We start from the raw sequence: 18,218 nt of genomic DNA, 5'->3' as shown, positions 1-18,218 counted from the left end.
AACAACACTAAATTAAAGTGCACTTTTTTTTACAGAATGCCACTACAATAGTTTAAAACAAATAAAGTGCACTTTTGTGCATGATGTCACACAAAATATTTCAAGAACTGTCAAATAAAAATTAGCTGCATAATAGGAAATCAAATAGTGTATGTCCTTCGCTATGTGGTAGTTTACGGCGGGCGTTATCTCCTTCTGTTGTTGACTATTTTTTTCATACGGTGTTGATGTAGAAATGGCTGCTTTGCTATTTCGTTGGTGTGGCACTGAATGGAGATGTTGACATGCAGAGTTTCAAGCACTCTTCATTCTCTAGCAGGTGACTTTTCAAATTATGCTACACATTAGCAGTAATGATACTTTTTGAAGCAACGCTTTTTCCGCATACTTGACATATCACGGTTGTCTGTTCAACATCTTCCCACTTGAAGCCAAACCACCGCCAGACGATGTACTCTATGCAGTTTTTCTTGGAATTAATTCTTCCTTCATTTGTTACCAGATTCGCACCTTCGCTCTCGTATTACCACTAGCACTGCTGCGCTAGCATCACAGCTAACTTTACCACGACGCTCAGCGAGAGCGTACGCGTGACAGTATGTGACGTATAGAAGAAGATGCGCTTGTTTTATGTCTCTGTGAGAAGGAGAGACAAGAAAGAGTGACAAACACCTGTAGTGTAATGCCCGCAGCTAAAAGCAACTGCGTGAGAACATATACTCGATTATCACGATAAATCCATCCATCCATTTTCTACCGCTTATTCATTTTTGGGGTTGCGGGGGGCGCTGGCGCCTATCTCAGCTACAACCGGGTGGAAGGCGACGTACACCCTGGACAAGTTGCAACCTCATCGCAGGGCCAACACAGATAGACAGACAGCATTCACACTCACATTCACACACTAGGGCCAATTTAGTGTTGCCAATCAACCTATCCCCAGGTGCATGTCTTTGGAAGTGGGAGGAAGCCGGAGTACCCGGAGGGAACCCACGCATTCACGGGGAGAACATGCAAACTCCTCACAGAAAGATCCCGAGCCTGGGATTGAACCCAGGACTGCAGGACCTTCATATTGTGAGGCAGACGCACTAAACCCTCTCCCACCGTGAAGCCACGATATAGTCATTTTTTATATTGCACAGAGACAAGCCCGCGATATATCGAGTATAATCGATACAGTATATCGCCCAGCCCTAATTTGTACCATGAATTGATTAATGTGGACCCCTACTTAAACAACTTGAGAAACGTATTCAGGTGTCACCATTTAGTGGTCAATTGTACTCAATATGTACTGTACTGTGCAATGTACTAATAAAAGTCTCAATCAATCAATCAGCTTGCAAACATGTGTGCGCCGACTTGCTGAGACTCTTATTTTGTTAACGCAGGCAGGATGAAGCAGCGCTTTTATTGTGAAGACAGGAACTGTGCAGTCGGTCTTTAGAATTTTGACAGCAGGTGCGCCACGAGAGTCTGTTGAAATTGTCATGTCTTTTTGATCACGTCTTGTTTGGCTATGTTCTGTTGACCTTTGTACTCTTTAAGTTCCTGTTTTTTTTCACTCCCTTGTTTTGTCGCCATGGTTAATTATTGTGTTCACCTCTCTCTGATTAGTGCTCGCCCGCTCACCTGCTTCCTGAACACTAATCAGAGGCAGTATTTAAGCTCGTCTTTTCCAGTCAGTCACCCTGGCGTCATTCTGTCACGATGGGGGGGGGTCGCCGCTTGCTGCGGGGTCGTTCTTCTAGGAAAGCAGACGGACTACTCATGACATGGCGTGCGGGGATAAACATGATTTAATCTTTAACTCAGAAAAGGTGAAAATAAAAAGGCGCACAAAATGAAAGCTCAACTTGATGAAGGAAACAAATCTAACCCTAAGACTAAACTTTGGACATGAAACAAAAAACACTTACTGTGGCTTGACAATAGCAGCATGGACTTTGGCATCAAAAACTAGCATGGACAGAGCATGAAAAGAACACAATGATGCCAGGGCGACTGACTGACACAGATGAGCTTGAATACTGCCTCTGATTAATGCTTGGAAGCAGGTGAGCGGGCGATCACTAATCAGAGACAGGTGAACACAATGATTAACCATGGCAACAAAACAAGGTACTGAAAAAAAACAGGAACTTAAAGAATCCATAGGTCAACAGAACATAGCCAAACAAGACGTGATCAAAAAGACATGTCAGAAATAAAGTGTTTCTTGCCTTCCCTTCAGGGATTTTTATTAATACTGAGTTCTGTCAATCAATTGACAGAAGTGACGTCACAGTGAAGATTGATGTTCGCTAATTTTTAGGACTATTTTTTGAATGCCTGGCTGGTCATCGATGGACACACCCCCCGTCATTGACCGGTAGCTCGCGATCGACGTAATGGGCACCCCTGACTTACTTCAAATGTTTACACCAAAATCATGCTTTAACTTTTTAAGAATATTCTTTAACAACAAAAACGTTGTTGGTTTGAGCTCTTTAGGGATTTTGTGAATTGTATTTATATAGCGCTTTTTCTCTTGAGACTCTAACGCTAACCGCTTTACAAAGTGTGACCCATTATTTACATCTTAACTACATTCCAACCAGTGGGTGTGGTAATGAAAGAACAGTGGGTGAAGTGTTTTGACCAAGGACCAGTGGCCTAGTGGGTAGAGTGCCCGCCCTGAGATCGGTAGGTTGGGAGTTCCAACCCCGGCCGAGTCGTACCAAAGACTAGAGAAATGGGATCCATTACCCCCTGCTTGGCGCTCAGCATCAAGGTTTGGAATTGGGGGTTGGATCACCAAAAATGATTCCCGGGCGCGGCACCGCTGCTGCCCACTGCTCCCCTCACCTCCCAGGGTGTGACAAGGGGATGGGTCAAAGGCAGAGGACAAATTTTGCCACACCTATTGTGTGTGTGACAATCATTGGTAATTTACTTTAACTTAACACGACAGTGACTAGGATGGTGGAAGCTAGATTCGAACCAGGAACCCCTCAATTTATTGGCCGGCTATCTGAGTCACGCCTCTCATAATTTTTTACTAAACAACAGAAAGTAGGACAAAAAAATACAACACTGATTAAAATACTGCAGACAGCAACTATAGTAGTAAATTGCAAAATCTTAAAAGTGTTCACACTTGGTTTTTTTTAAATAAAAAAAGTGTTTACATCACATGGTATGACTGTCATACAGGTGAAACTCAAAAAATCGTAATATTGTGCAAAAGTTTGTTTGTTTGTATTTACAAGGTGAAACTAAAATATGACAGGCTCATGACATGCAACTCAAGATATTTCAAGACTTCTTTTGGTTACAAGTACTATTGACAATATGGAGGAAATGACTTTTATTAAATTCAGAGTTAACCCAACACACATACAGCAGGCTACACAATATTGTGTGATGGCTACACCATAATGTTCAATCGTTCCCTCAGTTGTATTGAAATGATGAAGAAAATAATATCTTTCATTAATTATCTTGGCCTTCTGCTCCTGTGTGTGTGTGTGTGTGTGTGTGTGTGTGTGTGTGTGTGTGTGTGTGTGTGTGTGTGTGTGTGTGTGTGCGTGTGTGTGTGTGTGTGTGTGTGTGTGTGTGTGTGTGTGTGTGTGTGTGTGTGTGTGTGTGTGCGTGCGTGCGTCCCGGAAACTATTCCATCTAATAGAGAATGTCTCATGAAATCTATCAAAATTGAGGTGGTCCCAAAGATTCGGAATTTTTTAAATTAACTGTATGTTTTAAAAGTGCTCCCCTCTGGTCAACATATGAAATAACAAGTGTGTGTATCAATTTGAAGTTCTCTGCCTCTGGCCAACATATGTAATAACTAGTGTATGTGTAAGAAATTGGATTGCGCCCCCATTGAACAAAATGTATTTTTTTAAAGATATATATGTATATACAGAAATATTGTAATAAATTGAAGTAAATAATGAAGATTAAAAAAATATTACAAACAAACAAATAACCCCCCAAATAATTAACTAAAAGCTTACCTTTTTTATATTTGCATAGTATGTATATATTATCAATGTTGTAAATACAAATCCTTATACATGTAGATAGGGTGGTCCTAAAGAGGTAGGCATTATTTGGAGGTCTCAAGAAAGTAACAAATACAAGAATGCTTGTTTGTGTATGTGCGTGTGCGTGCGTGCGCGTGTGTGTGTGCGTATGTGTTAAGTTTTGCCATTAGAGAAAAGAAGGCACTCGATGCAGCCTGTCAATCAGCCAAGAAACGCCACAAACGTGAATGTTTGCGTCTCTGTGCGTCAGACATGTGTTGAACTGATGACAGATAAGGCTCGGGGGCATGAAGATGACAAGAGAGCAGCTGTCACTTGTGTGTGTGTGTACTGTATATATTTCCAAACCAAATCAAGCGCAAAACTAACATGAGAGGAAAGAAGTGAAAAACAGTTGGACAAAAGATCAGAGCGAAGTAAAGTAGAAGGCAGTGAAAGTACGCCATAAAGAGGGAATCAGACAAGTTTCTGATACTTGACACGGTTTCTTCAGGGGTCTTAGACTCAATTACCCAGGGTCGTGGGAGGTAGAGTCTGGTACTAAGTGTGTCATTACTTATTAAGAGAAGATGTTACCAGCATATTCTGCCTGCTCAAAGGTAGAGTCTCTTTGATTGGGTAAACCATTTGTGAATTTATAATAAGGTAGATTGGGGTTATCAACGTTTTCCAGGCAAAGGACGCCCAAATTGATGGAGAGATTTATACAGAGTATCAATCAATCAAAGTTTATTTATAAATCCCTTAATCACAAATGCCTCAAAGGGCTGCACAAACCACGACATCCTCTGAGCCTACATCCGGGCAAAAAAACCTCAACCTAATGGGGACAATGACCAACCTTGGAAGGGACTACAGATGTGGGGACAATTTGCCAGTGAGCACACCAGTCAGACTCTTTTAAGTCTTTGTACTGATTTATGCATTGACCTGATCACTGACCGTCTGATTAATTGAAACGTTTAGTAGTAGATTGCACAGTACAGTACATATTCCGTACAATTGACCATTAAATGGTAACACCCGAATAATTTTTTCAACTTATTTGAGTCGGGGTCCACGGTCCACACCTTCCACTGTTAAGGTAAAGGGGCAATTACGTTCAAAATAAATGGTGTGATTATTCTGTGTATATACATAATAAAGGAGATATTTGTGATTTATCATATGAATTATTTCGTTATCTTTAAAAGCCTTAAAAATAACGATTTAACATGCAACAGGTACAGTAGATCAGTGGTGTGCCGTCAAAGCCAGCAAGGCCTTCTCTGCTGGCCTAACATAACCGGAAATCATGATCATAATTAAAGATAAAAGTTATTCTTTGTTTACTTTCCCTGAATAACTAAAAGTACTCATAGTCTCTTCATGTCATATTATGCTCCTTCCAGTTTTTTTGTTTTTAGTTTATAGAGTTTTTATCCAATCAGAATTCAGCTCGCTTGTGTTGCCATGCTTTACCGAATCTGCTCAAAGCCTTCAGAATTAGCAATGCTGACGTTTGTGCACTGTTAGTGAACGCGTACATACAGTTGACAGACAGTTGCGATAGCCAATCAGATCACGAGTTGTTGTCAGTAAGGCTTTCTATTGTTATGTTAGGAGCTAGGTAACACAAGAACTCCATCACCCAGCATGCCACAGTAGTGCAAAGCATGTGGAATAGCCCCGTTTAGCCATGCCGGCAGCGGGATGTTTTTGATGAGCACCTTGTGAAGTATACTTTAAGAACTCAGCCAACACGCCTCGTCTGCATCTTTTATGATTAGGCAAGACAACACTTATATTTGCATGGCCATTTTCAAGAAGGATATTTAAAGAGAAACGATTGTGAGTTCAGATATTGTATTTCTTTATTTTTTTCACGTTTAATATGTTTTTTTGCTATTTTAATTTTGACAGTACCACATAATATATGTTTTAATTTCTGATGCGGGTTTATTGATTTTTATGATAAAGTAACCCGTTATGTACATTGTTGGTGGTGATTCAATGCACAGTAGTGCGTAAATGTGTTTCTGTATAGTATTTCTGCAGCAATGGGGACATAAATTAAGGTATTTTGAGAGGTAATCATTGAAGTCGGACATCACTGAAGGCCGAGGTGGGAATCGCACGGCCTGCTACTGCAGTAGATAACACAAACTACAACTAGAGTAGGATAGAGCAATACACCTATGTAGGCTATAGACATGTACTTCGAGCAACTATTCACAAAAAGGTGCTGAATTGCATGCTAGGAGTGTCACTCCTGTGGCTAGGAGTACCTCCAATTTTCCAGCATACTTTACGACATTTATTTTGTGGAAAAAAAAATATTCTAAAGTTACATGTTTAAAGTTGACGTAGTTGTTGTTTTTGGTTTTTGTAGTAGTTGTGTGTTCGTGCTGTCATTAACGATCATTCAAAATGATTGGATTATAGCACCTTTCGCAAGACTCAAAGGGATGTAAAGTGAACGCCATCATTCATTCAGTCCACATTCACACACTGTGGTGGCAAGCTAATATTTACATTTTAGACATAATTAAACATGTTGAGTAAGCCTAATTGAATTTATGTGTTTTGTTATAGCCTACATAGTAGTTTACAAGATGACTTTTTCTTGAAGAGGTATTTTATACAATCGATTGCAACTAGACTGCTTGGTTTTCCAAGACAATCCAAGCAGTCCAGTTTTGATCGATTGAATTCCTTGAGATGACAATGACCTGGATGAATGAGAACCTTCATTGACCTGAGGTATACTTTTTTAACATATGCCGAAATGGAACTGGATCAATCATATAGACCAGGTATAGACCAGGGGTCGGGAACCTTTTTGACTGAGAGAGCCATACAAACCAAATATTTTTAAAAGTATTTCCGTGAGAGCCAAATAATTTATTTTTTTTTAACACTGAATACAACTATATATGCGTGCATTTTTAAGAAAGACCAACATTTTTAGAGTATAATAAGTCTCTTATTCTTTTAATAACATTGTTATTCTGAGGCTAACCAACAATAAATAAAACACTTCTTACCATTAGTGCGACTTTTTGAACAGGTGCGGTAGAAACCGGATGGATGGATGAAAATGCATGAGAATATTTTATATTTTGAACGTTATTTTTGAAACTGTGATTACCAGCGGAATTATTCATTACTTATCGTGTTAAGCAATGTCAGCTAAAATTTATCCGAAAGGCAGGTGCAGTCATCAAAAGAGCCACATCTGGCTCTAGAGCCATAGGTTCCCTACCCCTGATATAGACCCTTCTTGTCTTTTCTTTATTTAAAGTCATCAGTTATCATATGAAGTCTGTTCAGCAATGACATGGTTGATACTGATAGCAGTGCAGTGAAGCCTTCCTGAAAGACTTGAAAGATTTGTCAATCCCTCCATACATGCAAGACAATAGGAAGAATAGGGCATCTTATCCATCCATCCATTTGCTACCGCTTGTCCCTTTTGGGTCCGGGGGGTGCTGGAGCTTATCACAGATATGTCTTAATTAATTTAAACTTCAAAAAAATCCACTCTGCTCTAAAAAAACAATCAGTGCACACAGGGCTGCCAAGCCTCACACTTACAATGTGATAGTCACGCAATTTAACTCCTCCTCACGCCACATGTGACAATTCTTACGCTTATATTTGCCCATTCACTACTTTATATTTTTTTATAATAACACGCTTTTTACCTTGGGACATGTAGTTAGAGTACAGATTCATTGACAGAGAAAATGAATAGCAGACTAATCTATAAATTATTGTAACTAAACCTAGCCAACCAAGGAAAGCCCCAAAAAATGTAAACCAATCAGAAGCCACATAAGTCACCTTAGCGCAGTGTTGTCAACTTGGCGACTTTCTCACTAAATACATTACCATTCTACTTCTTCTTAGTGACTTTTTTTCTCAAAAGCTACTGGAGATGAATCTAGTGATTTTTTTGGATGTTTTGGAGATACAAAAGTGCGTATCACACTAATGTCTTCAACGTACAATCAGCAAATGGCCTTTCCTCACAGGCGGTTCTGTCTACTGAATTTCTGCTCTTAGACAGCTTGTACTGAAAGCACATTTCGTTGTACTTTCAAGTGCAATTACAATAACGTTCAGTTTTATTCCAGTTCGAGTAGAGAGGAGACGCACACCTATGTTGTGCAATGCTGCCGCTGTTTCTGCCTTGGTTTACAGATCTGTAAATAATTCATCATTGTCACACTTCAAATAAAAATAAACCTGTCCGTCATGTTCTGGCCGGTCAATAAATTTGATTTGTTTGTGAATATTACAAGATTTCAGTCTTTAGATCAAAAATTATATTATAACAGTTAGCAAAACCAAAAATAATACAACTAAATTACAAAGTAACAGAAGACAATTTAGTTACATTGCTAATCATATTGTGCATTTCTTTACTCACTTTTTATGTATTTTACCATGTTATTCCTCTCTTACAGTGTCCGCCATAGACTATGGACATTGGCGGCTGCTAGTCTGTCAAGTAGGGAATACTACTCTCCAAACACGTATACAGTCTCCAATAACATAGAAAGTACCTTAAGATGGTAAAGTTTACAAAGAAAACATCACTGAGAGAATTTTATAATTGTAAAACAAAGGAATGAAACTTGAAATATGTTCTGGAACTTTATATTACAAGATTGCTGATTCGCTCAATTTTCCTTCAGTCAAAAAAAGATTCAGCCTCAGACAGCTCGTCCAATACTGCGAAAAGCCAGCCGAGCCCAAGCTTACTTTTCAGAAACTAACAATATTAAAGAAGAAAGACACGCATTTGCTGCTAGCGGGGTGTGTAAATTAGTCAGGAAGTATCATGGATACAAAGGATTCTGGGGATTTGTTGTGTTGCGTTTATGTTGTGTTACTGGGAAGATGTTCTCCCGAAATGTTTTGTCAATCTTGTTTGGTGTGGCTTCACAGCGTGGCGCATATTACTAAGAGTGTTAAAATTGTTTATATCACAACCATTAGTGTACTCTGTGTCACACAGTATGCCTTGCAGTCGTGTGCGTGTTGCTGCGGAAGCCACACACATGTTGCTGGACTGACAAGCAAATCGTACATGCTGTAGAAGGCGACAAAGCCAATGGCTTCATAGCACGCCCTAATACTTATTATCTGGGTGACTGCCGGCAGTCATTCTAGAGAATATTAACGTCTACTATTGTCTTCTTCGCCTTGTGACACGGGTCTTGAATGGCTCTTTGAATGGTAAAGGATACCGATCCCAGAACCATGTATATCAAATATTTCCGGATGGTTCAACTGCCACCCGCCCGAATCTAATTAAAATCTATTTTTTTCGTCATGTCACCCGCCCGACCCGCGGATACGCCGCGGATGAGACCGCAAACTGCTCATCTCTAGTAAGTATGGTTCATTTCAGTTTGCCCTCAGTGTGTCACTGTAGTTTAATGTTTAATGTGCCAATCGTGTCTTTAGCTGAGTCCTACAAAGTATCTGTACTATAGGTATTGTACTTATTACACACCTGCTGTTTGCAACATGCATCATAGTTTTAATCACCTAATTTGAAGGTATTGAAATCACGCAAATGACAATACCATACCATACAAACTTTATCAGTAGCACTTACCTGGCATGTCTAATGTGAATTAGCATTGAGCTAGCACATTTTGAAAAGTGGAGCCTCACCTTTGAGCTTTTTCATCAGGCATGCTGGCTTTGTTAGCATGGAAAATTACAACATTACCAAGAGGCAGTCCAGTATGAATACACCTGTTTTCACGCCGAGTGTTTGAGTCGGTGCCGACCCTGCAACCTGACCTGACGTCACATGCAACAAAGGTATTGAAACATGGCACCGTTTGATTTTACGTCAAATTACATTTGTTGTACCAATGGAATTTGGTCAGTACCTATTTAATTATTTTAAAGTATTTTGTGGTCAATTTGTTCTTTGATCTGTTTTTTATCTTTCTTGTTTCAAAGGCTTTGCCAATGATGTTGGATCCTAACACTGCGGTAAGAATCCAGCATATAACTGTTCTTTGTTCATGAAACAGCTGTTCGTGAATAATTTCTTTCGTCAAATGTTTTATTAAACAGTCTGTCTCTCTGCTGAGACAAAACGTGCCTGTACGAGGTTAATGGCTTCATTATGGGGATGAGAAAGAGTGGGATTGTTAATTGCAGAATTAATGGAAAGAGGAAACGCAGGAGATCAAAACCTGAACAGCATGCATCCACGTGTGGGACATGAAGGAGCTATTTGTGTGTGCATGAAATTTCATGTGTATCATTGTCCATAAAGTGCATATCATAGTTTTTTTTTTTACTTCAAAAACTAGTGAACTAGTGAAGACCCTAACTTCTTCCGACTTTCTTTCTCATGCCACATCTTTTTCACAGCTATATTCTTGGAATTTTTCGCACCGAGTTTCCACACCTTCAACGCCCTCTATGGAAACCAAGCAACAGATCCATCATTTCCTGCGAGGACTGTCATGTTCATCACCCACCTTGGCCAAGAAAGCATTGCCTGGGGTTGTGTATACATGCCAGTTCTGTGCCACGCATTGTGAGCACGTCAACTGGTGTGTCGCAGTTGCAGAAGTATCTCATTTGCAGTTTAGTGCACGTGCCCAGTGTATGTCGATGTGATAGTGACAGATAGAAAGAAGAAAGCAATCATACTATTGGGACACCTTGCCATTACACTAGCAGGAAATGAAAATGGATAAACTCATGAAGTAGAACCTAATCTTTTTAGCTTTACGAGCTTCCGTTTTCTGTTGTAGTTCATTTCAAATATGTTTAACAACCATGACTCATCCTGAATGGGGCAATCTTTAGGCCTGCATTTGTTTAGCTCTTTTTTTTAGTAGTGATTAGAATACCACTGTTTGTATGATCTAAGCTCCTCCGGGCCCAAGCCGGGAGAGAGGCTGATTTCTCCAGCCTGCATGGAGCTGGTAGAGGGGTCCGGCTCCGCAACATCCCCGCTCTGGGTAAGTCCCCACTAAAATGCACCCTGAAGCTCAGTCCCTGTTACTTCATCTTATTTGATCTGTGGTTTACACCAGTGTTTTTCAACTACTGTGCTGTGAGATACAGTCTGGTGTGCTGTGGGAGATTGTCTAATTTCACCTATTTGGGTTAAAAATATTTTTTTCGCAAACGAGTAATTATAGACTGCAAATGATGTGTTGTTGTTGAGTTTCGGTGTTGTCTAGGGCTCGGCAGAGTAACCGTGTAATAATTTTCCATATCAATCGGTGGCAAACATTAGCTAATTGTTTTGTAGATGTGGGAAACAGCGGGAGGCAGCGTGAAGGTAAAAAGGTTTCTAATGCTTAATCCACAAATAAACAAAAGGTAAGTGCCCCTGAGAAAAGCCATTGAAGTTTAGAGACGGCTACGCAGAACAAAACTAAAACTAAACTGGCTAAAAAACAGAATGCTGGACGACTGCAAAGATTTACTGTGGAGCAATGACGGCGTCCACATTGTACATCCAAACATGACATGACAATCAACAATGTCCCCACAAAGAAGGACAAAAACAACTGAAATATTTTCTTGATTGCTAAAACAAAGTATGTGCGGGAAATATTGCTCAAAGGAAGACATGAAACTCCATCCATCCATCCACTTTCTACCGTTTATTCCCTTTCGGGGTCGCAGGGGGCGCTCGCGCCTATCTCAGCTACAATCGGGCAGAAGGCGGGGTACACCCTGGACAAGTCGCCATCTCATCGCAGGGCCAACACAGATAGACAGACAACACTCACACTCACATTCACACACTAGGGCCAATTTAGTGTTGCCAATCAACTTATCCCAAGGTGCATGTCTTTGGAGGTGGGAGGAAGCCGGAGTACCCGGAGGGAACCCACGCATTCACGGGGAGAACATGCAAACTCCACACAGAAAGATCCCGAGCCTGGATTTGAACCCAAGACTGCAGGACCTTCGTATTGTGAGGCAGATGCACTAACCCCTCTGCCACCGTGAAGCCCGACATGAAACTCTTACAAGAAAATACCAAAAAAAGAGGAAAAGCCACCAAATTAGTAGCGCAAGACAAGAACTAAAGTACTACAGACAGGAAAACAGCAAAAAACTCAAAATAAGTCACGGCGTCATGTGACAAATCGTGACAGTACACCTACTTTGAGACAAGAGCTATATCAATGGATGGTTGGTTATGGTTTAAAGTCATATCCAACAATTGCGACAACGACTTTTTACTGTCAACTGAGTTTAGTTTTTTTATGATTTCTGCTGGTGGTGGGCCTCCGGATTTTTTCAATGCAAAAAATGTGCCTTGGCTCAAAAAAGGTAGGCAAACACTGGTTTAGACAACTGTATCCTTCCAAACTTTGGCAAAACAGTCTGTTTTGTTCTAGACTGACTGTGTCCCAATGCACCACAGCCGGATATGTTTGTGGTGAAAGAAGCAGGCAAATTCCTGACCCCAAGCCTGTTAGAAACTTTACAGGACTGACTTTTGTGATATTGTAGATGTAAAAAATTTAATAAAATACTGTGGTGTATGACTGGCTTTATTTGCACTCCCATATTTCACTTTGTTTCGTGCAAATTTACAAGTGGATAGACATTATTGTTTTCAATTGTATTGACATCCACCACTTGTCAACAGAGCACAAGCTAAGTGAGCATTTTTACTACTAAGTTAACCTGATTGGCAGTTCATATAAAGAAAAAAGTGGAGTGGCAAAGAAAAGAAAAAAAGCGCAAATGTAGCGATTATGTTCTCTCTCTCTCTTGTTTGCGTAGACTTTTTCCTACTGCTTCAAACAGGGCGTGAACACAGGTCACCGGCATAATAGGCGAGTTTTATAACTATCAAGCTAAAAGCCCGGTCTATGCACAGGGTTTGAAGGGCCAGGTCATGCCCCATGGTAGGTAAAGTCAACATTGTTGAATTTATAAATTAAGATGTGTTTTTGAAGACTTTTGTCCAATTAATTAGTGGTAAAGAGGAAGTTTTCTATTGGATTAGTAGTTTGTACTTGTATTCAACATGTTCGGCCTATTGTATTTCAACAATAACACAGAAATCCTAAATGGTATAACTACCGTATTTTTCGGACTATAAGTCGCAGTTTTTTTCAGAGTTTGACCGGAGGTGCGACATATATTCTGGAGCGACTTATGTGTGAAATTATTAACACATTACCGTAAAATATCAAATAATATTATTTATTTAATTCGCAGAGGAGACGAAGAAAATGTCAGCAATTGTCACACACATATCAGCAATCGTCATATACAAGTCAACCAATAAGAATTTGGCGGGGTAGGGTCATGGCAGAAGTGCATTGTGGGTCATGGAATGTTAACTGCTATATGCTATATGCTACTGCAGTGGCTATTAAAATGGATCATTTCATTGTTGGCGGAAACTTATAAAAACTGAAAAGGGCTGAACAAAAATGGCACCGAAAAGTAAATCATGTACTGCAGATTACACAATATCAAATAATATTGTTTATCTTATTCGCGGAAGAGACCAAGAAAATGTCAGCAATCGTCACACACACGTCAGCAATCATCACATACACGTCAACCAATAAGAATTCGGCGGGGGAGGGTCATTACAGAAGTGCATTGTGAGTCATGGAATGCTAACTGCTATATGCTATATGCTACTGCCGTAGCTATTAAAATATATCATTTCATCGTTGGCGTTAACGTATAAAAAACTGAGAAGGGCTGAGCAAAAATTGGACCGAAAAGGAAATCATGTACTGCAGATTACAAGGTGGACGTAGTGAAATATTCAGCAGAAAACGACGACAGGAAGCGGCGCATACCTTTGGAGTTGGCAAAGTTGTTTAGAAGCGACATCGAGGAAGAAAATTTCATCGAATTTATCGATTAGGAGTGACAGCTTGTTTGGTGAATGTATAGCATGTTCTATATGTTATAGTTATTAGAATGACTCTTACCATAATATGTTACAGTACTTTAACATACCAGGCATGTTTTCCGTTGGTTATTTATGTGTCATATAACGCACACTTATTCAGCCTGTTGTTCACTATTCTTTATTTATTTTGAATTGCCTTTCAAATGTCTATTCTTGGTGTTGGATTTTATCAAATATATTTCCCCCCAAAATGCGACTTATCCTTCAGTGCGAGGTATATATGTTTTTTTTCCTTCTTTATAATGAATTTTCGGCCGGTGCAACGTATACTCCGGAGTAATTCATAATCTGAAAAATACGGTAGAAAGTCTTTTAACACATGCACATTAAAACATCAGACCTGACTGAGGCCATGCTTGACAAGGTAGAGCTGTCATGTAGTCTGGTTTTTAGAATAATTACCACTCCTATTGAGTTATAACTGGGAGTCAAAATTAACATCCATCCATTAATTTCTAGCGCTTATTCCTTTTGGGTCGCAGGGGCCGCTGGTGCCTATCTCAGCTACAAACAGGCGGAAGGCGGCGTACACCCTGGACAAGTCGACAAGTCATCGCAGGGCCAACACAGAAATTAATGTGTTATTTAATTGTGAGTACTCAAAATTAATTCACGGTAACCGAGCACAGCACATTGTTTTTCCTTCATTCAAATTCTGCGTTCCTAAAAGATTTACACGTGGCATGATGACCACTCTTCCACTACTTTCCTATATATAACTGATTTGTTCAGAGGAAATTATCAAGCACATCAAAGCCTAAGAGAGTAAGGTGTCTATTTCTTACTGTGAAAATCTTGTTTTTGTTGTCAGTGCTTGTCCGTCTCTGGCAGGCATATTGAGACATTGCTGCCACGGGAGAAAGTGTAGAATTTTCTGGCGATGCAGGCAAGGTGTCCTGAGCACAAAAACAACCACACACACACACAATCAAATATTGTTGTTATGTATCTGTCCTTGGAAATTGTCTATCTAAATATCGACAGCAATTGTAATATTGACTCCCTTCATACCTTTAGATCCAAATTTAAAAACACCTGTTCTTAACTGCAGTCACTGTAAGTTCCTCTACAACAGGGATGTCAAACTCATTTTAGATCGGGGGCCACATGGAGAAAAATCTATTCCCGAGTGGGCCGGACTGGTAAAATCATGCCACTATAACTTCAAAATAAAGACAACTTGAGATTGTTTTCTTTGTTTAAAAATAGAACAAGCACATTCTGAAATTGTGCAAATCATGATGTTGATTTTTTTATTACAATTACCTGTTGCGGTTAATAGTATATAATATATATTCTTTATTTGTCGTTGATTATATTTTCTGAATAAATTATGTGATAATGTTCATCAGTCAACTCATTGGTGCTAATTTTCTATCTAGATTAAAACAATTATCTCAAAATCAAGTTACAGGATGTTATTTATGTAGTTTGATCATTTTTCTCGACTGATGTACTCACATTGTGTGGTTTATTTTTGTATGTAGCATCAGCTACAAAGATACAAAGAATTGCTACTGCGACATCCAGTGGACACATTTAGAACAGCTGTTTCTTTCATTAAAAAATTTCAGGTAAATTATTATACTTAGCAGACTCATCCCGTGGCCCAAATTAAACCTGTTTGCGGGCCTGATCCGCCCCTCAGGCCGTATGTTTGATACCCCTGGTCTACACTGTCCTTCATTTGCTTGTTACATGTTGTTTTTGTCTTTTGATATTTTATCTTTATCTTGCAAATTATTTCATCTGTAAATTTTAAAATATCCTTCAGGTTACTTGAAAGGTAATTTAACTGCATTATTATTAATATTGTTATTATTATCCATCCATCCATCTATTTTCTACCGTTTATTCCCTTTTGAGGTCGCGGGGGGCACTGGCGCCTATCTCAGCTACAAACAGGCGGAAGGCAGGGTACACCCTGGACAAGTCGCCTTATTATTATTATTATTATCAAATATTATTATTATTATTAGGGCTGTCAGCCTTAATGCCTTTTCACGTGATTAATAAAAATATATATATCATGTTATCATATGTATGAAGATTATCACATCTGGGTTGAGGCTTTGTTACACAGTCTGTGATCGCGATGAAAGGTGGTTAAGTTCACTTCAAAAAATAACTTTGGATAAAACTGCGACAAGCATCAAGTTTAAAATACCATCTTAAAGCAAAACACGTATTCGCAAAAAATATCGCAAAAATGATACATCATGAATGATACATCAACAACAGGCAGAGAACGCTACGCTGACAGTTTACCTGCGTCAATGTAGCTCAGATAAGTTTATCATGTACCTTTGCTAAACGGACAGCCACCAGATGTAAACTATCCAACATCTGTGAAGATCAAGTCCTGAAAGAAGATATCATTCATATCACCGCAGCTGGTCTGGAATACAATACCTTGGAGAGGCATTATTACAGCAAGGATGAACCTACTGTACTCCACAAACAAGAGCATTTAGTTGCAAATACTGGTTGGATGTGAGTTTTTTTTACTGACTGGAGATCATCTGTAAGTAATCACAACGACCTGGGTTCGCATTGTACCAAAATAAAGAGATCAGCATTGTCATCTGAAAAATGACTTAATATTCAGTAAAACATTTAAAAAATGTTCCTGTATGACATTCTGACTACTGAGCAAATTTTATTTACGCATGAAAATAACATCCTATGTTTAATCACAGTTCAAAAGTGTAATTAATCAGATTTTTTTTTAATAATTTTTTTAACAGCCTTAATTATTATTATTATCGTCAGGTCCAGATCTACACAGACCATAACAATACAATCAATATTTTCAGGCCTGTTTGTTCATTGTTACACATATCTGTTTTGTTAATAGTGTTACATTGTTATATTGTTTACAAACACAACTGCTATCGTGGCAAAATAATATAGCTTTGTATATGTATGATTTTTTTCCGCCATTGACTCAGTGGCCTAGTGGTTAGAGTGTCTGCCCTGAGATCGGTAGGTTGTGAGTTCGAACCCCGACCGGGTCATACCAAAGACTATAAAAATGGGACCCATTGCCTCCCTGCTTGGCACTCAGCATCTAGGGTTGGAATTGGGGGTTAAATCACCATAAATGATTCCCGGGCGCGGCACCACTGCCGCCCACTGCTCCCCTCACCTCCCAGGGGATGATCAAGGGGATGGGTCGAATGCAGAGGACAAATTTCACCACACCTAGAGTGTGTGTGACAATCATTGGTACTTTAACTTTAACTTTAATAGTGTTACATTGTTATATTGTTTACAAACACAAGTGCTATGGTGGCAAAATAATATAGCTTTGTATATGTAAGATTTTTTCCGCCTTTGACTTATTTTAAAGTGGAATAGGAGAAAAAAAAAATGTGTTTTGTTATTTTTACATTATCGGAAAGATGTGATTGTTACAACCACTCAACATTAAATTTTATTCTGATTCTTGTGGTGAGGATCCAATTCAGAATTGAGTCTCAATTTTACTTAAAGCGATTTTACGCTTTGCCTACTGTTTCTGCATCCTGGGCTCCAAAGCAACACAGACTAACAATACGATCAATATTTTTTATATCTGTCTATCTTAATTGTCACTAATATTTGTTTGTTTTATTTGTTTATATTGTTATATTATTATTATATTATTTACAAACTGAAAGGCTTTGATGGCAAAGGTATATAGGTTTGTATTTGTAAGATTGTTTTGCATGTTGACTTATTTAAAAAGGGTAAAAGAGAAAAAAAAGTATATTTTTTGTTGTCATTGTTACATTATCTGAAAGAGATGTAAATTTTACAACAACTCCCCAGTCATCGATTTGGACGTAAATCCTGTTTTTTTCCGGAATAGCTATTATGTTATTTTGTTGCAATTACACATTGTTACATTTTTCAAATATATGTGTGTCCCATGTTTTACTCTGGTTCTTATCACAATCAACAAATAAATGGCATAGTCATAAATTATTCCAATGATCCTAAGAAATGTCAAGTGAAAATTATCATTACCATACTTACTTGGTATTGGATCGATACCAACATTTGTATCGCCCACCCCTACTCCATGTCAAGATGTGCCCTAGGCTTGTACTCCTGAGCAGCAGAGCTATGAGCCCAAGTAGAATTACACAAAAAAAGTAACCATTTGCCTTGGAGAAGTAATTTTATAACCATGTGTCTCCGGGGCAACAGGGTAATGACACTCATCTCACAGTCTGGTGGCATCCAAATTCATTACAGAACTGAACCCG

General features: G+C 39.0%; 1 protein-coding gene across 1 annotated transcript in view; it reads right to left on the bottom strand.

Moving 5' to 3' along the window:
• dntt (deoxynucleotidyltransferase, terminal) overlaps window positions 1–18,218 on the bottom strand; it is a 213,938-nt gene that overhangs the window by 179,550 nt on the left and 16,170 nt on the right. Inside the window, exon 3 of the mRNA XM_061910873.1 lies at window positions 14,751–14,861. Coding sequence (XP_061766857.1) covers window positions 14,751–14,861 — 111 coding nt within the window. The remainder of the gene's footprint in view (window positions 1–14,750; window positions 14,862–18,218) is intronic.

The sequence above is a fragment of the Nerophis ophidion genome, linkage group LG09 (assembly GCF_033978795.1).
Source record: "Nerophis ophidion isolate RoL-2023_Sa linkage group LG09, RoL_Noph_v1.0, whole genome shotgun sequence".
NCBI classification, from domain to species: domain Eukaryota; kingdom Metazoa; phylum Chordata; class Actinopteri; order Syngnathiformes; family Syngnathidae; genus Nerophis; species Nerophis ophidion.
This window is presented reverse-complemented; position numbering and strand designations above follow the sequence as displayed.